This window comes from Teleopsis dalmanni, chromosome 2, assembly GCF_002237135.1.
Source record: "Teleopsis dalmanni isolate 2A chromosome 2, ASM223713v2, whole genome shotgun sequence".
Taxonomy (NCBI): Eukaryota; Metazoa; Arthropoda; class Insecta; order Diptera; family Diopsidae; genus Teleopsis; species Teleopsis dalmanni.
The window spans coordinates 185,120,498-185,141,460 of record NC_051847.1 but is presented as its reverse complement, the minus strand read 5'-3'; the positions used below and the strand labels follow the sequence as shown (position 1 = coordinate 185,141,460).

The 20,963-nt window shown below is 31.0% G+C and overlaps 2 protein-coding genes across 6 annotated transcripts in view; one reads left to right on the top strand and one right to left on the bottom strand.

The window, feature by feature from the left end:
- The first annotated feature begins 1,641 nt into the window (after positions 1-1,641).
- LOC119680931 (gastrula zinc finger protein XlCGF26.1-like) lies at positions 1,642-5,727 on the top strand. 3 transcript variants are annotated; one of them, XM_038093957.1, is made up of 5 exons: positions 1,644-1,986; positions 2,055-2,715; positions 2,789-3,190; positions 3,280-4,216; positions 5,256-5,727. In XM_038093957.1, the coding sequence occupies exons 2-4, from the start codon at positions 2,130-2,132 to the stop codon at positions 3,801-3,803; spliced, it is 1,512 nt and encodes a 503-aa protein (XP_037949885.1). In that variant the 5' UTR covers positions 1,644-1,986; positions 2,055-2,129; the 3' UTR covers positions 3,804-4,216; positions 5,256-5,727. The 3 variants fall into 3 exon arrangements, with proteins under 3 accessions (XP_037949886.1, XP_037949885.1, XP_037949884.1); XM_038093956.1 differs by lacking the exon at positions 5,256-5,727 and having other exon boundaries at positions 1,644-1,795; positions 1,865-1,986; positions 3,280-3,803; XM_038093958.1 differs by lacking the exon at positions 5,256-5,727 and having other exon boundaries at positions 1,642-1,986; positions 2,789-3,201; positions 3,280-3,458.
- A 4,721-nt stretch (positions 5,728-10,448) lies between these two features.
- Positions 10,449-20,963, bottom strand: part of LOC119680929 (oxysterol-binding protein-related protein 8) — a 52,255-nt gene continuing 41,740 nt past the window's right edge. The window contains exons 4-10 of one of the 3 annotated variants that reach the window (XM_038093953.1): positions 17,571-17,802; positions 17,282-17,515; positions 13,624-13,787; positions 13,381-13,562; positions 12,451-13,315; positions 11,136-11,431; positions 10,449-11,046 (exon numbers count right to left, since the gene is read on the bottom strand). In XM_038093953.1, the coding sequence (XP_037949881.1) occupies positions 10,785-11,046; positions 11,136-11,431; positions 12,451-13,315; positions 13,381-13,562; positions 13,624-13,787; positions 17,282-17,515; positions 17,571-17,802 (2,235 nt within the window). In that variant the 3' untranslated portion in view covers positions 10,449-10,784. Of the gene's footprint in view, positions 11,047-11,135; positions 11,432-12,450; positions 13,316-13,380; positions 13,563-13,623; positions 13,788-13,877; positions 14,071-16,702; positions 17,210-17,281; positions 17,516-17,570; positions 17,803-20,963 lie in introns of those variants that run through there. The other 2 variants (XM_038093954.1, XM_038093955.1) reach the window with 2 other exon arrangements.

Sequence of the window (20,963 nt, the reverse complement as noted above, 5' to 3'; positions counted from 1 at the left end):
TTGATGCTAAACCAAATGGGAGATTTTTTGGGATTTTTTGCACTGCACACATTTAGCCATTTATCAACACGTATCGACACATCACTACATTATCGACACAACTTAGAATTTCCCTCATTTAGAACGCAACTTAGCCTAACTCGCACACGACCTAAGAATTTACACTGTTGATTATCACATTTTTTTATTTAGTAATATTTGTTTAATTCGGAAATAGAGATAGAAACTGATGCTGAATATTAAGATAATTTAAAATGCTATTAAAAAATGTTATAATTGAAAAATATAAAATTATAAACTAAGGTCGTGTGCGAGTTAGGCTAAGTTGCGTTCTAAATGAGGGAAATTCTAAGTTGTGCCGATAATGTGGTGATGTGTCGATGCGTGTTGATAAATGTCTAAATGTGTGCAGTGCAAAAAATCCCAAAAAATCTCCCATTTGGTTTAGCATCAACTTAGCCTAACTCGCACACGTCCTAAAGTTCATTAATGCAAAAACTTCGCAAAATTAAATAAATGTTTATTTATCGTATATAAAAATGCTTATTAATGTCACCTATATCATATTCATACTCGTACAACGCAAATAATCAAAACTTCAATTGGTATTTTGTTTATTCATTCGATTTTGATTCAAAATAAAGATAAAAGTTTAATCCGATTCCATATAAAAATCCGACAACGATTCATTCTAACTACAGTTTTGCACATTTTTAGTAACAAACTTTTAATTTATACCTTGTTTATTATGACATACAATTATCAATAGATTAAACTTCATAATATGTTGTTCCACGAGCCACTCGTAGTAAAACTCGAGTAAAACATAAGTGAAGTACAAACTAAGAACGTAAGTAAGGCAAATTAAATTATATATTAAAGTGAAGTGCTATATTCTAAAAAACAAATAGAAATTAAAAAAGTGTATAACATTAGTTTTTAAAAATAATTTCTTACATATTTTATTTTATTTTATAATTGATTTAATTTAAAGTTTGTGTTTGTTATATACTTTATTGATAATAATATAAAATATAACTTACAATTAATAATATGTATTTATTTTACGCTAGTTGACACGATTGCTCTTCGCAATCCCGATGATGGACACATACACAAATGTTTCCTTTTTAGCTTTTGACATTCATACAGTGTTGCCATGATCGAATATATCACAGTGTCATATCATATATTACAACTAAAAATTATAAATTAATTTGAAATTCAAAACAAAACAGCTAATTTATACATCAATATAAATTTTATAAAAAAGCAAATGTTGGAGTAACATCTATATAATACATTGTCTTTTCGACAGGAATTTAAAAATTAGTTGTACATTTATATTTTATTTTATTAGTTATTGTATTTATTTTTATTAATTCTTATAATTAATTCTTATAATTATTTGAAATGACATTGAAGTGGAATTTATATGTTAGAACAAAATTCTGTATATTAAAATGATTATTGCAGACGTGAAGTTGTGTTTACATTTAAGCTTATTACATCCCAGTTTTAATATTCAACTAAAAATTTTAAGATTTAAATAATTTTTTATATTATGGCAAGTAAACCTGCTATAAATCTTATATGTGTTACTTTTTTAGTTTTATATACAAATTTTATAAGTCTGGCATCACTATTTCGCATTAAACTCCCGTTGGAAACCACGCTAACATAATTTTCGAAAGCAACACTGATAATTGTCAATATTGTTTTGATAACTTGACATCCATGACCAAAGCCCCAGATGGTTTGTTTTCTTTTCCTGAAAATTTTTTCATCCTTGAGTGTGTGTATTTTTAACTATTAAAGAAACTCAAATAAAAGTTATGAAATTGTTAAATATTTTTGCAAACAGTTGTAAATATGTGGTTGGTTAAGATTTGTACAGAAATTGTGTAATATTGTGAGCAAGTACGTGGAAGTCTGAAGGGGGCATTCACGTTGCGCATTGCAGACTGTTAAAAAAATAATTCATCGGTAAGAAGTATTGTTTTTAATTAGTGAAATTTTTATATTTATATTGCTGTTTTTTTATACACATTTAGGAGTTTTTATATAATTTTAACAAAAAAACGACGACAATAAAAACTGTACTATCGATTTTCTCGAATACCTCGTAAATGATGCATCTCAATCACGCCACAGCTGCAACAGCAATGGCTACCAGTTATCAACATTACCCGCCACCGCAAATATCTACACATGCAGTAACACCAACTACTGTGCAGCAGCAAACAACAATTGCTGCAGGTTTACAACAGAGTCCATTTGCGCTGCATCAGCTAACTGCCGTACAAGCCATACAACATCCAACACATCAAGCTATGCTACATCCGCAACATCCGTTAGTACATCTACTAGATATATCCTCTACTACAAGTACACCGAATCCAACACCCATATCGCCACCTAAGATAGAAGTGCAAACTGAAGAAGAGGTGGTAGTCGATGATCCGCGTAAAAAGAAACAATGTCATGTTTGCAAAAATAAATTTCGTCAATTAACTACACTGCGTAATCATATGAAAATACACACTGACGAGCGACCGTATAAGTGTAAACATTGTGAAAAAGCTTTTCGTCAAATATCAACGCTAACAAATCATGTTAAAATTCATACCGGTGAAAAACCATTCACATGTAACATATGTGCTAAGGATTTTCGGCAACAAAGTACACTAATTAATCATATAAAAACTCATAAGGGTTCGTTCAGGGTTTATCTTCCAAAGTTAAAAAAAGCTTTATAATAATCGACATTTTTTTTTGTTTCTTATAGAGTCCAGTACACCAACGTCATTACTTAATTATCAACCACCAACCAAGCCATCTTCACGTAAGGGAGCTCAGAACTCATACCAGAATCGTACACCAATATCGAAGAATTTATATTCAGGCAGTTATAACTCACCACAAGCAGAAGAATTGGTTAAGCCTTATCAATGTAATATCTGCAAAAGACGCTTTCCACATATAAGTACACTGCGTAATCATGAGAATACGCATTTGGATCCGAAACCCTTTAAATGTGAGTCATGCGATAAATGTTTCAGTCAACAAGCCACATTGGCCAATCATAAAAAGATACACACTGGTGATAAGCCTTACACCTGTTCCTATTGTTCTATGAACTTCCGGCAGCAGAGCACGCTTTCGAATCACATGAAGACGCACGCTACAGGTGAGACATTTGTGCGTTCGACGTTCTTTTTGAAATGTTAACATCATTTTCCCCTAACAAAGCCTTTGTTTAATTTACACGCAATACAGCTGCAGCAACCAACCCAACAACAACCACAACAATGGCAGGAACCGCCCCACCACCACATGGAGGAATCAACATGCCAACCACAACATTAGCAGGGCATCCACAGGCAACACAACTAAATGCCAATATGTTACATCAACAACTACAATTTGAACATCCGCTGTTGCATATACTCGACAGTAATACAACAGTCAGCACCATTGTGCCCAAAGAACAATACAACGCCAACGAACGTGTAACACAGGTAACAACATATAAAGGTGAGTGTCCCGATCGCCCATTTGTTTGCGGCGTCTGCAGGCGTGCATTCTCTCAACACAGCACACTTAATAACCATATTAAGACTCATACAGGAGAAAAACCATATAAATGTAAAGTATGCGAAACCAATTTTCGTCAAGTTTCAACACTTAACAATCATATGAAAATTCATACCGGAGAGAAGCCATATGCCTGTTCCTACTGTCCTAAACAGTTTCGCCAAAAGAGCACACTTATTAATCATGTTCGAATTCATACATGTTAAGCAAATTATAGTTTCGTTAAAGGTTAACTATACATAAATATTATAAATTTTTGCAAACAGTTAACTATATTATAGTATATCTAATTCTATACTATATGGTAAATATACAGATTTTTGCATTAAAATAGTGGTGAACAAATTTAAAGCGCTACAGTTTTTTTTATTATTTTTATTATTAAACACTAAATGTATTAATTTTTTTTTATTATTTTAAAATTATAATTAACTCCACAATATGACATGTTAATAATGTTAACAGTTATATAAGATACAACTTATGACGTATATAAATAGACTCCAGAAACGACCGGGTCTATTTCTCGCAGCTATTCGTCAATTTGGATCTACGTCTCGCACCTGCTCGTCAATGACCAAGAACTGTTCACCATTTCCATACGCGGCTACAACAGCAGGTACGTGCTTTTTTTCACATTTGTCATTTGTATATGTTTTTTCCACTAATAAGCAAGTTCCGACCATCTTGCTTCTTAAATTACCTTTAATGGTCGGAATTAACCTAATCTCGGTCTTCAAAATGTTCCGTCTGCGTCCTTACTATAAGCAGAAATCAAACTTCAGTTCGGTGCAACAGTTAACTGATGTCACCTCAGTCGCTGTTTAGCTTTGCATAGCCAGACCGATTAGAGCTATGCAATTAGAAGATCTGGCTGCCCAACAACTGTCTTCTAACTATCCAACGTTTCCCACAATAATCTACATCTGGCAGCCATTTTCCATCCCAACCGCTAGATACATATGCAGTAATGATTTAGTAATGATTATCTCTGTCTGGCTGCAACTATTGCAACAATGGGTGTCACCTTAGATCTTATTCTGAATTGGGTCACACCATGGTTCCTATAATAAATAGGTATACTTAACTCTGCCCATTCACATCGGTGTACTCAGAATCTTCATGCTGTCGCTCATCTGTTTTGATTACCGCATGCACTCACCAACTTGAGTTCCGTCAAGTTAAAGTGTTTAGGTTTTTTACCTAGACCCAGGTAGATTGGAGTGGCGGCCTTGTTTCCAAAAAAGCCCACTTAAGCGCAAATAATGTGGTACCCATTGTAGTACTACAGAATAGCATTGGTACGTACATAGATTAAAAGATCAGTATACAATCAACATCAAAAAAGTTAATGACTCCCCCATTAGGTTAAGGTAAAGGAAAACCAACCTGACAGTTTTATAAATCTGACTAGGTCCCTAATATTACAGGATAATAGCTCGGTCAGGTTGTTGGATAAAAGGACCTCGAAGATTTTGGGTCTCCTAGCTAAAGAAAGGTACTGATACACCCAAGATTACTTTAATTAATATCCCACCCGTCCTTAATCCACTCTTATTCCCAAACGATCTCCTCCCTTATCACACGTTCTTCGCCTAATCATATCCTAACACATGAATACGTTTTTGTAATGGTTTTTATCTTTATTTTCCTTATAGATTTCTATGAGTTACCACAAAAACAATATATAATATATATGTATATATATATTTCGAATCCAGTGCAACTTTGTAGATATGTCTTTTGTAAATAGACATCTGTCGCAGCTATCGTGTAATTGTTTTTATCATAACCCGAAGAGACCTGCTGGCATTGTCTCTCTTGGGAATGGTTCGCAACACTTGGTCGTCTCTGTACATAATTGGCTCTAGAACGTAGCATTTAACTTATTGGTGACAAATGATTGGTGTTAAAAAATTAAGACAACTAAATCTTATTTTTGTTAAAACTCATATGTTAACAAATTTTATTTTATTTTTTTATTAATGTTTAGTTAATAATTTTATGTTCTATGGCAAGAATCTATTTTCATTAATGTTTTGTTAAAAATGATTTCCTTACAATTACTTATCATAGCTAAGAACTATAGCGTTTTGAAGTGCGTTCCACCAATGCAAAAAATTTACAATATATAAAAACAAAAAAACAAAAAAAAAAGATATGTATATGTATATATCTATATATATATGGTATATATATCTGGTATATATAAGTTAATTAAATTTTGAATGTTGTACACGTTTGCTGATTGTATTGTATTAATTTAGGTACATAATTGCAATTACCTGCCATGCAGCATGTAATGTCCATGTAATATAAGTATATACAGGGTGTTAACAAATATATTTCTGATATTGTAACAAAATCTATAATACATAATAATAATAAATTTACTATAAAATAATTGTATTATTTAAATACATTCATACAATATACATTGTACAAGTATATTAACAAACATAAAGTGTCTAGAAAACTGCGAAAAGAAAACTGATTATTAACGAAAAAAAAAAAAATCTATGTAGAATAAAAATTTATTTTATAAGTAAAAAGGCAAAAATGATTGTATATTTTTATTTAACATATAATTATTTATGGGATTCTTATAAATTTTGATGAAAATTTCTTTGTTTACAGCAATATTATTTTTATATATAAATCCATTATATACTTTTTGTATGTATACTTGTATTTAAATTTTACATTTAATTATAAATTAAATTCAGTGCAAAAACTTTTTATTCGCAATAAAAAGTAATTAATTTTATTTCTTTTCAAATAACATTTACAGTAAAATTTTATTATTAACTGCGAAAGTACTTAATAAAAACTTTAAGTTGTAATTAAATTTTATTTAACTTAATTTATTATATTATTTAGGTTCTTATATTAGTAGTATATAAAAAAGACATTCAATTTAAGTACGCTCTATAAACTATCTAAAAAAAAATGGATAATTACAAAGAAAATATATTCCATAATTTTTGTTAAGCCACTATTACCAATATCTTTAAATCTGGAAATGATATTAAATAACTCATTCAGATACAATTTTCATGATATCACGACAGGCCACTATTTATGCTGAAATTAACTATGATGAATATGACTATCACTCGAAAATTACTTTACTTGAAACAGGATTAGAAATATCCTGTTCTCAAATCTGGAACTATAATTCATTGGTATACGCAGAGAAACTGCGTATTCCACATAATCCTCACTACAGAAGTTGTGGAAACCCGCAGAAAAAAGAAACCATAATATATTTTCTCTGTGAATGCCTGGCTTTGGTGTCCAAAAGAAATAGATTTTTAAAAAGATACTTCTTTGACTTTTCATCGGTGAGATCGAGAGACCAATTAACTTTTTAAAGTTCGACGGGTTGGATTAAGTCCCTACTCTACTATATAAAGGGTTCTTGCGAGGTATGTGGTAGCAAACCGGCGAAACATCGCTAATTGAGGCACATGGAAATTATCTAATGACCTGCCACTGCAACCAACCAACCAGAACTATAATGACATTGCTAGATTAAGAAGGAAAATGATCAGTAATTATTGAATCTGAAAACGAAAACGAAAATAAATATATTTAAGTAATCACAATGACAATGTAGAAAGCTTCCTTCACAATAGATCCGTCGATCACTTTCTTTGTATCATATATATATCGAATCCTTTTGCAATAGAATTAACATCAGTGATCTTGAACATAAACGTAAACTATGTTAACACTCGCCCTCACATATACAGTATCCTCTTCAGAACTATGATTGCATAGCAAGAAACATCTCAGCGTATATCTGCGTGATATTTTCAATGCTTAATGCCACCTTCCTCGTTCAGCAAGAACTATCTTAACCCAATTGAGATAGGAGTATAATCAACTGCTGAACAATCAATTTCCGACAGGTGTCCTAATTGGCAGTCTAATTGGCTGAATGAGAACACCAATTTAAGCGCTTTTGATCTTGCTTTCGTCTTATTAAAGTGTAAAGTTTTCTCCACCTCAGAAATGTAATTCCAAATTAGTTTCAATTAAATCCCATCCACCTCGTTTATTTTTGATCCCAAACAACCCCTCTTTTTTTTACTTATCCCCTAGTTCATATCCTAACGAAGGTTTTTTACGTTATAATTCCTTTTATATTTCCTGCAATATAGATATTTTCGGGCTTCAACAGCAACAACAGATTAAACGACGACATCTTAATATTAGGGATGTAACAGCAGCCAGAATTTATTGGAACCAATATTACCCAGCGATACATGAGAACAACTAGTTATCTTTAAAAAAGTTTACATATAATTTCTAGGCAGGACTTCCTGTGCACGCCGGTTTGACAGCAGATGACGTGTTTACTTGTTATTTGTGATTGTCATATAAAAAAATTGTGGCTTTAAAGCCATAGATTTCGAAAACAAAGCTATATTAACGTAAAGCGTGAAAAAAGTTGTTCACAATAGTTGGTTTTCCTATAATCCGTTGTCAATTATGCTCGAAAGGTCGAAATCGTAGTCTTTTTCTCTCATAAGCTCTTAAATAATCTGCTGCCTTCTATGTTTTCATAGGATTTTCAGCCCATTCAAACTTATCACCGAAACCAATATGAGCTTAAAGAATTCAGTTGTGATTCTGGTACAACATTATATTTATTTACCCTATACAGATAGGGAGTCCAAAGCTAATAAACGAATTGAACGTTAACTGTGTATAAGGTAATATAAACATTATCAATAGTGAAACTATAAATCGGAAAGTTTACAACTTTTGCTGCACCTTGTATCTAATAACTATTGCAAAGTAATCTGAAGGAATAGTGTTGAGATAGTTATTAGATATTAATGAAAGCTGTGTTACAACACAAAGAACAAGTCTAAAATATGATATTAACCTATATTAGTACTACGAAGCTTTTGGTATGCAGAATATAATTCTGTTTGGTGCCCAACAAAAGACTAATTGGATCAATCTAGTAATTCGTAATAATTAATCTAGTAATTTTGACTGAATCAAACTAAGTAGATGTTATTATAGTACAATTATATTATATTGATATAGACTACAATCTTGATAAAAACGAGTTGAATGAACTTTAGGTAATAATGTGCAAGTGTTTCAAACGTATTTAGGCAAAGTTTCTTCTGGACTCCAAGTTCACTATTATCAAAAGACATCTTCTCTCTGTTATTACTTCTTGACCCACCAAGTGTCATGTTAGCGTTTCGGCATGGCATTACGTTAATTTCAGTAATTCTATTAGTAATTCTAACTCTATCGGCCAGATGGAACACAACTTCTTACTTATGTGCCGGAAAGATAGGTGGAACACTACTTCATAATCCAATGTATTGCCCTCTTTAACATCTCTAATATAACCTTAGATGTAGTTCGTATTAATTATTATGGTTAAGTCTATGATAGGTAAAAAAAATTATTTTGTAATGTTCTCTGGATTCTGCACTGAGTATCTTTGACTTGTGATGACTTGATAGAAAATTCATAACGTTTTCACTGAAATATTTATATCGAAACCCAAAACTAAACCTTAAACCTTAAAGACTAAGACATCATTCTAACTTAAATCTATACTTTAAACTCATCACTAAAAAGACTGAGTTTCATCAACTATAGAGTTAATATTAAGCTAACAATATTAAAACAATTTTCAAATAGTTACGATATATATTCATTTATGATAGTCAAATAGGTAACCGATTTTTTTTTTGAACTAGTGAAATTATCTAAAGGAATCCTTCTTAAATATATGTCAGGTTGCGTGCTTGCGTTAGATACGAATAGGTGCGACGAAGTCATACTTAAGCAAAACATCTCAAAATAATATCATTTAAATGCTCTGGACATGGCAATACATCCTTTTTGGTCCTGAAAGGAGTAAGCGACCCTTTATAGTTTCAAAAGTCGAGTTGACACTTGGTTGTGTGAGCAGCTAATAAAAGACAAGTAATTCCTTAATGTAAACCTGTTCGCACTTGGAATTTAGGCTATAACATGAGAGAAACGTGAATTACTTAGGAGACCTCTCGAAATCTGTGTTAGAACAACATTACAGAAACGTCAATAAGATGAAAATAATTTTGAGTTATTTTCTTGGTAGGACCTGTTCTTGGACCTGTTCTTACCTGGAATTTCTTTCTCTACAACATGAGGGAAACGTGAATTATTTAGGTGACCTCCCGAAATCTCTGTTAGAAGAACATTACAGAAACGTCAATAACATGAAAATAATTTTGAGATATTTTCTTGGTAGTCTATAGCGACAGGTAGCTCCGGGAAGTAGATCCGGTCGTTCTTGGAACTGACATCACTTATCGTGGCATTTGGTCGTCTCCGTAGGTTAGATGAGTTGAAATTGCTAATCTTGAAACTTTTTAACTAATTGCAGCACTTTCTATTAAATAAGACAGTATTTATTAACTATTCATATATATTTTTTTTGTAATAACAAATAAAACATTATCGTTTTCTCTAAATATATTTTTCTTTAAAGTAAGCAGCTATTTTTTCAATCTTAAGATTAGCGAATTTATAAATCTTCGTGTATACAAATTGCTATATATTAATTAGTTTATAAAAAATTCAGTGTACATAAGTGTTTAGTTAATTAAGGATTATAAAAAAAGTGCTTGAATAAAATTTATAAATTTCACACAAAAAAGTAAAAAAAAATTTCAACATTGATTATCAATTTTTCATTATAAGGTTAATAATTTTATGTATATTGACAGAATCCCAAAAAATGTGAAAAATCATGGAATTGTTATATTAAACTTATGTATGTATATACAAATTAATTCAATAATTTTTAGAATTATATTTATTATTCGTCTTAAATGATACATGTCAGCAAGTCTACAAATTTAGTGCATTATATATAAAATATTGCAAATAATTTTAGATTAAATAATTTTACAAAGAAATTTACAAACTCTTTTAATTTAATACTAAAAATCTTTCTATAGTGGAAAGGATATATAAAGTTTGCCGTCATAGATTACAGTAATAAATTTTGAAAATGATCAAGCAATGAAACCGTATTTTATAATGTGTATTATACCGTGTAATCAATAACCTGAGAGCATATTTATCTTTGAGGCAGGGTTCTATTTTTTCATAAGCCATATGGAAGCGTATTAAATTTCATGCAATATAGACATTTTTTTTTACTTAAAAAACCATTTTAGAATAACATAACATATTACGCTGATCACACCATATGCAACAGCTTTTACTACAGAAGACTGCGGTACTGTACTAGGTAGCCCACGCATAAGTTTCGAAACTGCTACATCCGTTTCAGTAGGATTTTTCCAAGTCGTAAATGGCGGTGCATATTCCATACGTTCAAGTTTAAGCTCTATAATTCTTAATTGTCGGGAATTTTCTTCTAAAGTTCTATTGACTTGATCCAATGATGTTGCCAATCTATAATTATAATATTTATAAAAACAATTATAATTATTATAATTTTTATAATTTTATAATTTTTACTTTATGCATGATTATACACATACCTTTTAAGAGATTTGTCTGTCACTGCATTCAACACCACTTCATCATTCGATTGACTTGAGTCCGAAACATTTTGTTCTGCTTGTATCATATTTCTAACTTTACGTTGTGCTGTGATTACAGGCATTGGTATTGAATCAGTGACTACAACATGCATTTGATCACCACTAAGAACACTTGTAGTACGAACCAAAGGCGCTTGGTGACGGGTTTTTGTTAATACTTTATAATTGCATTCGAATTGTTTAACGTCATTCCGTGGATCCCAGGGACGTAAATCGGCATATTTATAAATCCACTAGAAAAAAGATAATTTGTGTAAATTATTAAAAAAGACATAATAACATATTCTTTAGAATTTAATTTTTAATTTCCATAATAAAATAAAAATAAAAAAAGCTTTACGACCCGCTTCTGCAACCTGCTCAGTACTACAGTATCGGTGCTGAAAGAAAACTGCGAACTACGAAGGCATGTTATGAGACACTAGTTCTACATTTGTTGTGATTGTGGCACTAAAGAAGAGGGGGAAGCCATGTCACACCTTCTATAGCAATGTCCAACTTTATTGACCTGAAAGAGTTGGCATGGCAAGTTTACAGATTTGTCAGATTGGCACATTTTCACTTGAATGAAAATCATGCTTTTCAGCTTTGTCTGTATGCTGAACACTGTCATCTTTTTTTAAGGTCCGTTCTGGTCTGCATATGAACATGGTATCTATTGTATATTCTAGACTATCACAACAGCATATTATGTGAGCTCTAGTGGGCTTTGATGTGCAAAACTCCTACTTCAACCTAACCTAACTTAGAGCAGCGTCTTCTTCAAACATCTTCTTCAAAAATAAAAATAAATTAAAAAGCATCTTTATATCTCATGCTATGATAAGAAATACTGTTAGATGTATTAGACCTACTACTTTATTATTTTCATTCTCAGCAATTTGTATTTGTATATTGTGAAAACTCTGTTAATGGACGTTAACAAAAATAAACATATCTATTAGCTGTGCAATATTACTATAGTCTTCTGTTATCATTCTAGTTACAAAGTACTTTCTTTTAAATAGTACAATTATAAGTTTCTCCGTCTTGATCCTGGTTGGCTTCAATTTAAATGCCCCCCATCTCTAATCCATCTCTACTACATAACAATCCCTTCCTCACTCACACAACCATAACTCTAACCCATATATTCGTCATGTAATTCCTTTTATGCTATCTACTTTACAGAACTCCGTGGGCCACAACATAACAACAACTCCCATCGACGTGCATTGTATAGAAATACAATGTATAAGAAATCGACACTTACCTGTCCAGTTAAAATATCCTGTTGAAAATGTGCAGGTATCCAATTAGTTAACATCGCTTTTCGTTCTTTAGCACCATTTCGCTGTGCTTCTTCAAGCACCGTCTTTTCTTCAGTAGCAGCAATTTGATCTTCCCTTTTTATAGCATCTGACACATGTAGCCATAGTTTTTCTGATTCAGTAGGTAATTGCGCTTCCAAAGGTACAACATGTCTTACCAAGCGTTTCATTTTTGTTTCCTTATTTGCTGCAAACAATAATGTTTCTTCAGAACTTTTTGTATCTTTAATAAAGATTTCCGAATCCCAATGACCTTGTATTGAAGCTAAAGTTTCTTTTCCTAATTTTATTTTACCAACAACTAAATTCGTGTGATCGCTACCACCTAAGAATGGTCTAAGTTTAAATTCTAATTCTGTTTTGTATCCTGTATTCTCGCAATCTATATTGATTTTGCCACCTAATTCCATTGAAAGTGTGCCCATTAAAATTCCCTTACAGTGTGCATAAGGTGTGGTTAACGTATAACTTTCGCCACGTGGCAGAAGTGTAAGTGTGGCAACACCTTCAAGTACAGCTGATGTACTGTTACCATAAAATTTTGATTTAGCCAATATAGAGCAACTAATACAGAAACCATCTTGTCGATTAGTTACATAAAATGCCGACACTGGCGGATGATGTGAAACCTGTTCAGCTATATAATATGTACGACTGCCGTTAGGATGCTCCCAATAGCAACGAAATGTTTCTCCCAATATAGGATTATAAGGCTTCTTTAAGCCTTTGGGTTTCTTATAAAATCCTGATAGATACCATTCAACAATCATTTTCATACGTGTAAATGGATCATCTTCTTCGACAGCCCTAAAATTAAGAAATTATTGAAGTGAATATTTTGTTTATAAGAATGAGTATTTTATGTCACTAACCTCGACAATTTATCTGCATGATAATATGAATCAGATAATTTATCCAAAAACGAACGTGGTTCTAAAATAAAAGTAGGCAAAACCACCTTACTTAAATCCATGCCTGGACGGACTTGTTTCACCAATATCCATATTAAGCTCTTATTTTCTTCAGCTAGTTCTTCTACTTGCTCACCGACGTGCTGTACAGTTAGAAAAAATTTTAGATACTAATAAATTATCATATTAAGAAAAGTACCATACCTGATTAAACTCTTCTTCTATAAGCCCCACGTAACGTGTTTCTTTTGCGCCATCACACAGTAAGTCTCGATCATCTTGTTCTAAAGCATCTGAATCAGTTTCTCCTGACTCAGCGCCCGACATTGGAAGATTTCCACCTTCATTTTGACTATCGGCATCCAAATCTGTATGACAAAATTAATATATTTAAATAGTACACAACAATATATTTGTATCTTTTTTTAATGATACTAATGATTATGGTCTATATTTACTTAGCACACGCTTAACGTAAGAACCTAAGCTCATTATTGATACATTTTACTTGGAATTTCTAACTTTTTTTTGAATTTATTCTCACATTTTCCAAAGAGCGCGTAGAAACCATTATGAATCTACGGATTTTTAATTTTTTTTTAAATTTAGTTTTGTAAATATTGTAAAGTGAGCACAAATTTCCTTTTGCCATTTATATATACTTATTTTTGCTTTCAATATCTTATCTGTAAATTATCAAGGAAGAAGTGATATCTGTCAAAATACAATATGCTACTTTAACTTTTTAGAAAAATTAACGAAAATTCATATAATATTAGAAAATATTATTTTAATGATGCTAATGATATATGGTTTATATTTACTTAGTATACGCCTAATGCAAGAGCATAATTTCATTCTAAAACATTTTACTATAAATTTTTAACTATTTTTTGAAAATTTATTCTTACATTCTTTTAAGAGTTCGTAGAAACCCTTATAAATCTTCGAAATTTATTTTTGTTTTTTCAAATGTAGTTTTGTAAATATTGTAAAAAGTCTATAAATTTTTTTTGCCGTTTATATATATATATTTGTTTCGGCTTTTAATATCTTGTCTGTAAAAATTCAAGGAAGATGTGATAGATGTCAAAATAATATATAATTAGTTCAAATTTTTAAAAACAATTTTTCACAGTTAAAAAATATAAATATAATACATTAATATAATATATATATATATATATATATATATATATATATATACATTGTTTAATGTATATACGGCAGACATCCCCACTTTAAGTCCCACGTCAATGGCGCTTTACGCAGACGACACGTGCTTGATCTACTCGGATCGGGATGCCATAAATGTAAGCAACACTTTACTTAGAAATATAGACCTTATGGTGGAATACTTCCAAAAATGGAAGATTAAAATTAATAATGACAAAACCAAGGCTATATTTATAACTCGAAAAAGAAGACAGCATCCTCCAAGAGTGAGCGTTTGTGACACGGAGATATGGTGGGAGAATAGCATAAAATATCTGGGGGTCACTTTTGACAAACGGTTCAATTGGCTTAAACATTTGAAATACAAACGGAATAGCTGCTCTAAGATTTTACATTTATTAAAGCCGCTATTTAATAATTATCACTTCAACTTTAAAAACAGAAAGTTACTTTATACGCAAGTAATTAGACCAGCACTACTGTACGGATGTGTTACATATAGCAAAGCCTCAAATACTACCATAAAGCAATTACAGACTGTTTAAGATTCCATGGTATATTAGATCAACAGACATACATAGAGATCTTAGGATTGACTCAGTGAAAAAATATATCGGAGACAGAGCTCTAAAATTATTCACTAAAGTTGATATGCTACTTAACCCCGCCCTAACAATTCTCAAGTCCACTTCTGAATTCTCAGGAAAATATGCTGATTTAAGGTCCGTCATCAACTAAAAAACTAATAAATGATATGACTTCTTAGCCTAGTTAAAGGCTAGTGTGGGGTAGTGATAAGCCCGCCAGCCATTATAGAGTAAAAGTGCGTAATAGCACTAACTCAAGAACAAGAAGAAGAAGAAATATAATAATTTTGAAAAAATAATTCCTAATTTTCAATTAAAGAAGATACACATCTAAAATCAAAGTCGTTATATTCCTCTCTATTACTAAGAATAGATTCGGAGTACAGCGTAGGTATATCATTATCCAAATGAATGCTGTGCCGAAGTAAGAGCCACCAAATTTCAAGTTGAAAACTTGTTTAAAAATATCATATCGGGTAATATAACTCTTAAAAATGAAGAAGAAAAAAGTTAACTATCGCTTTTAGACGACTAAGTTCATTCATAATACAATATTGTGACAGTAAAAACGAGCTAACATAACACGTCGGAAGTGAACCCAAAATTATAAAGAATACTAAACACAGCAAGAATAAATTAATAGTATCAAAAACCATGAACTGTCCATACTTAAAACTTATTTATCACGCAAGAATATGTCTGCCCTATCCTCGTAACTGCAACGGTATTCCTCATGATATACAACATTTATCTTTATGCCCAAAAATTATAAAAAATGGTGGTCTTCATATTAAGGTGGTCTTACTTCGTCAAGACTACGTTTAGATTTAGCATTCATAGCTATCCGTTTCTTTACTTCTACACTTCACTCCTTCACTCTATCCATCTCATTCAATTGTAGTTATTTGTCATCTTTATATGCGAAGACGACGAAGAAATAGATAAAAAGAACACGAAGAAAAAGTCTATATTCAAAAGCATGACAGCATTGAATAATAGAGTTTCCAGTTACCTTAGATAGCAACAACAACAAGAATAGTAGGTATAAATAAAAACGAGATGAAGAAGAAGCAGAAGATTGTAATCCCAATAATCGACACTCATCAAAACCGAATGCTTGATGTTTAGGTCAGCGTAGGCTATACAACAACAAGAATATTGTTATCCCAAACAGAACTAAAACTGAAGAGATAATCGTAGTTTTGTTCTTTCAAGGCCTTCAATGAATAGGTCACAATATGATTACTAGATTAGTACAAAATCGATATGTAGTAGGCGAAAAACTATATTACCGTTCCATGAAGAACGAGCTTGTGTATACTAGAAGTGCGGATATATATTACTACGATCTTTGTCAGTACACACACTTGACAATATAATTTAATATAATAATTTAAAAGATTGCATATATGGTACTTATAAGCTTTTTATATATATAAATATATACATATATCTAGCGTAAACTAAAGATGAATATATGTATGATGAATTAAGAGCATACAAAAAATTGTATTGCAAACCCTTTTTAGTCGCGTTTATTGGTTTCGTTATAAGTGGTGGAGCGCTAACGGGACGCGATGAACACGATATAATATTTTTCTTTAAACTTTGACTGAAATGAATATCATCTTCATCACTTGAAGATATGCCATTTCGCAACGTATCCAATGAAAGCGATTTACTAAAACGTCTATTTCTTATTTTAAAAGATTCATGTGTGGGCAATGGATCTAATAGATACGGAGAAAAATCAACACTTGATGATTCACTCAAATCACCAATGGAATCCTTCGGTTCATTTTTATACTTATGTGTTCTACTAAGATCAGCATATTTGCACATTGTTAGATAGAGTTGTTGAAATATTGGTGTTTGAGTACGCGGTGATATGTTTCTGTACGGACTATTATTTGATCTATTTGCAGAATCCATACTGGGCACCATAAGAAATTGAGATGTGCCTTTTTGTGTTCGTTTGTCCGATAATAAGTCTTTTGCAAGTTATGTATGCATTTTTTTAAATAAATTTAGTAATTTTTTTAGTTTTTTTTATCAATAAAAGATATAAGAAAATATTTAAGTTAATTATTATAGCTTACCATGCTCATCGAAATGCTTTTCATAATCAGCTTCTGACCATTGTGTTTCATGCGATATCTGACCGCTATCATTAACATTAGTACTTTGCCAATTGCCTGTGTTACTATTCGAACGCAACAATAAAGCCGAACAACGTAGCGAGAGTTCTAGTGCATCCATCCAACATTTACCAGCCGCCTGACTTGGTGCACGAAATATCAGATAAGCGGTTGGTAGAGGTTGAACGACTGCCCCTATTTAAAAAAAATATAATTAGTTGCCATATAAAAATTAGTGATATGGAGTTACCTATAGTTTCTCTGTCTGGACCACGTGGTGCCCATATAGACTGTTCTAAGGGATGAAAAAGTTTAAAGCAGAAACCATCTTTTTTGCTGGGTCTTTCAATCAGTTTACATGATGTTAGAAGTACAGTTCCAACCCAGTGACTACTTTTTGTTTTAGGACTTTTGTAGATAAGTAACAGCCCGGGCTTTAACACACACCACAATTTTGTCCATGACTTTAAAGTACCGCGAACCTATGAATAAAAATAATAAATATATGTAATGTAAGAGAGACTAAGGGTATTATTATGTAAAGGAAGAAACATTTCCTATATAAATATTTTGTAAAATTATTCTCTTCTTACTGGTTTTACTTTTTTGATGCAGTTAACTGTCACGTTAATTATTTTTTTGTTTATTTTAATGTTGTTTGATTACACTTTGAGTTTTGCATAATGTGTTTATTTAAGCTAAGTTGAGCACTGACTGATTGCGCGAGTGAAATGAATTGACCTTCTATATAATAGATATTGTTTTTATTTAATAGAGCAAGTCATAAGCAATGGACCATTTTTGATGTAGAAAGGATTTTTATTTTATTTTAATTTTTTGATTTCTCCTAAATAAAAATTAAAAAAAATCGTATGTATTTCTTTGACAAAACATAAGATTATGTATCAAATATTTTTACAGAAACAAAGTATTGTTAAAACCTTTCGTGGGTTTTACGACAACTTAGTTTTTAACTGACTGACACCGATAAGGCAGCAAACAAATTGAGCGACTAATAAACACATGTCGAAGAAAAATGATACATGAAGTGGAAACCGCTGAAATAACATGGCATGATATCAAAGTATTTTCCTATTTATATTTTATGAATAAAAGTAAATATTTATAAAATAAAATGTCTTCGTAATGGTGTTATTAAAGCTGTTATAACGATATTTTGTTAGCTGTTAATAAAACGTTGTTAAAACTGAACTGAGTAATGAAAATAGTTGGAATGGTTCTCTGATCAACAAAGAAACCTGAACAAGTGTTGCTGGGCTGGGTCTGAAATACTCAGAAGAGCTAGATAAAACACAACTATATTTCAAACAGAATTTTATGCGATCGACAGACGTACATAATTAACCTTGAACGTAGCTAATAAATCCATAAATTATCTATCCTAACTGATAGCCACGCTCTTAATTTATATCAGAACATCAAGGCTAGTGATGGAGTCTCTTAGAGAGATATGAAACCTATGGGACTCAGGTTACAATGGAATTTCCGGCGACGAAATTGTAGACAAATTTAGCAAAGAATACTTAGTTTTACTAAGTAAGTCTTATGTTGAATTAGTGCACCTGGGAACTTTTACTCTTTGATAGCTGGGGGATTTTTGCAGAGTCCCGCCCTCTCGCTGACTGAATTATATATTCCTCAAAAGCTTCGTGATTATTTGATGATAAATCTAAGATCTGCGTACCGCCCCGGGCCAAGTAAAAATAACTTAAGAATAATTCCAAGAATTGAGTACGGCACTTTACAAAACTTGAAACTTACTGTAAAGGCATTTGTGGGTTGTGTAGTGAAAATTATAAGACCTCATATGACATGCTAGAGGGTTGCCCAACACTAATGCATAAACGAAAGAAGTACCTGTGGAGCATCTCATATCGGATAAAAAAATAAAATTCTGTTATATAAATCCAATACTACAATTTTTAGAGAAAACTTGACTTGGTAAAATACTCCAAATTCATAAACAAGGCACAATAAATGTCTAGATTACAGTACAAATTCTCAACTTTCTAAAAAAGAAAGTAGTTTATTAGTATGAACGCATATATTAAACTTAATTTTAAAAATTATTTTTAAAATGACAGCAAATTATAGGCTGTAAGAAAAGTGATCTTTAGCAATATTATAAATTATATAGTTTAATAAGACAATATTAATACATATTAATACAATATTAATAATATAAAACTGAACTACAGCAACAAAAATTATTTTTATACTATTTTCAATCAATTGAATGCTGTTGAAACACTGACTAAACAGCTGTTTCGAGTATTGTCAAATATCCATCTTCAGTGATCCTGGAATTATTTATTATATGTAATTATTCTAAAGAATTTTTTGAGATTACAAGTATCAAGGGTTGAACTCGTACCCTGTCAAATTTGAACCTCTCAATCAGCTTTCATTACCCAACCAACCCAAAGCCGTACTTGATTTGAAGAAGGTCCAGAGTTTTACATGGATACCAGCCGTAAAAGCTTAAAACCTCGCTGTTCTTTACAAACGCATCGGTATATTGCGCCGATGAACGCCCCGCCCCATTGGATACATTGATTTGTATGTTCGAACTTGTAGTTTTTTGTTAATTTGCTGTGAAAGTTAATTAACAAATTCATTTCCTATGTTTTATTACAGCTGTATGGTCAGCTAAAAATTCAATTAATGAAAAACGTTAAAAAAAATCTTTGTTGTTGTAGTTCACTACTTTTCAAAACCTATCTATTAAGTACAATAGTTTCTATTAAGTAAAATAGACTGACGTTAAATCACAATTTAATAAAACAACTGATATTATCTTTTGGTAATATGGTATTGTATTTTTCAGTAAAAGAATATAATTACTATATTGCATAAATAATTTTATCAATATGAATATAAGTTACACATTTTTAATTAAAATAGATATCAGAGACCACCTATGCTTGCTCAGGTCGTTTGTATCTGAAAACGCCTACTCCAATAGTATTTTTTTAATATACCTATCATAACATTTTACTAAATATTTTGATTTAATGTTATTTTTATACTTTTTACGTCAAGCAATTAGCATATAGCAGATAAAACTAAAAATGAATGAATTAAATTCCAGTTTATATTTGAACAAAATACATAGCAATTTTCGTTTGGGGGTGTCAATTCTAAACAACTTATGAGTGTCTGCTTTATAAATTAATTTAATAGCTGCAATTATAGGCACTTAATTATCACTTCTATTTTGTTTTCCAAATAAAGATATAAAATTGTTTTTAACGGCAAATAAAAATTAATAGTGACTATTTGTTTCGTAAATTTTAATAAGTCATTAAGTTACACTATAAAGTATTGTCTAAAATATTATTGTTTTATATATTTAACACATCACAGCTTTATACACTAATAAAAACACAAATAATAAATAAACAGTTTTTTTTGATAAAATTATCACATATTTTATAAGAAGCAATTAGTCTATAAAATATGTCTGCGTACTTAGTCACAAAAAAAAAAAATAAATTAATCACTTAATTATTAATTTTCAAGGTTCATTGTCCAAAAATTTAATTAAGCAATTAAAGCATTAATGTATGTACTATAAACTATTTTTATGAGAAGATAATACAAGTTTAGAACAAAATTTATG

What these genes read in the sequence shown, in the direction of transcription:
- LOC119680931 (XM_038093957.1), top strand. Translation starts at nt 2,130, where the DNA reads ATGATGCATCTCAATCACGCCACAGCTGCAACAGCAATGGCTACCAGT. An exon ending in TCATATAAAAACTCATAAGG is followed by an intron (nt 2,716 to 2,788) that starts GTTCGTTCAGGG and finishes TGTTTCTTATAG; the next exon opens with AGTCCAGTACACCAACGTCA. An exon ending in CATGAAGACGCACGCTACAG is followed by an intron (nt 3,191 to 3,279) that starts GTGAGACATTTG and finishes CACGCAATACAG; the next exon opens with CTGCAGCAACCAACCCAACA.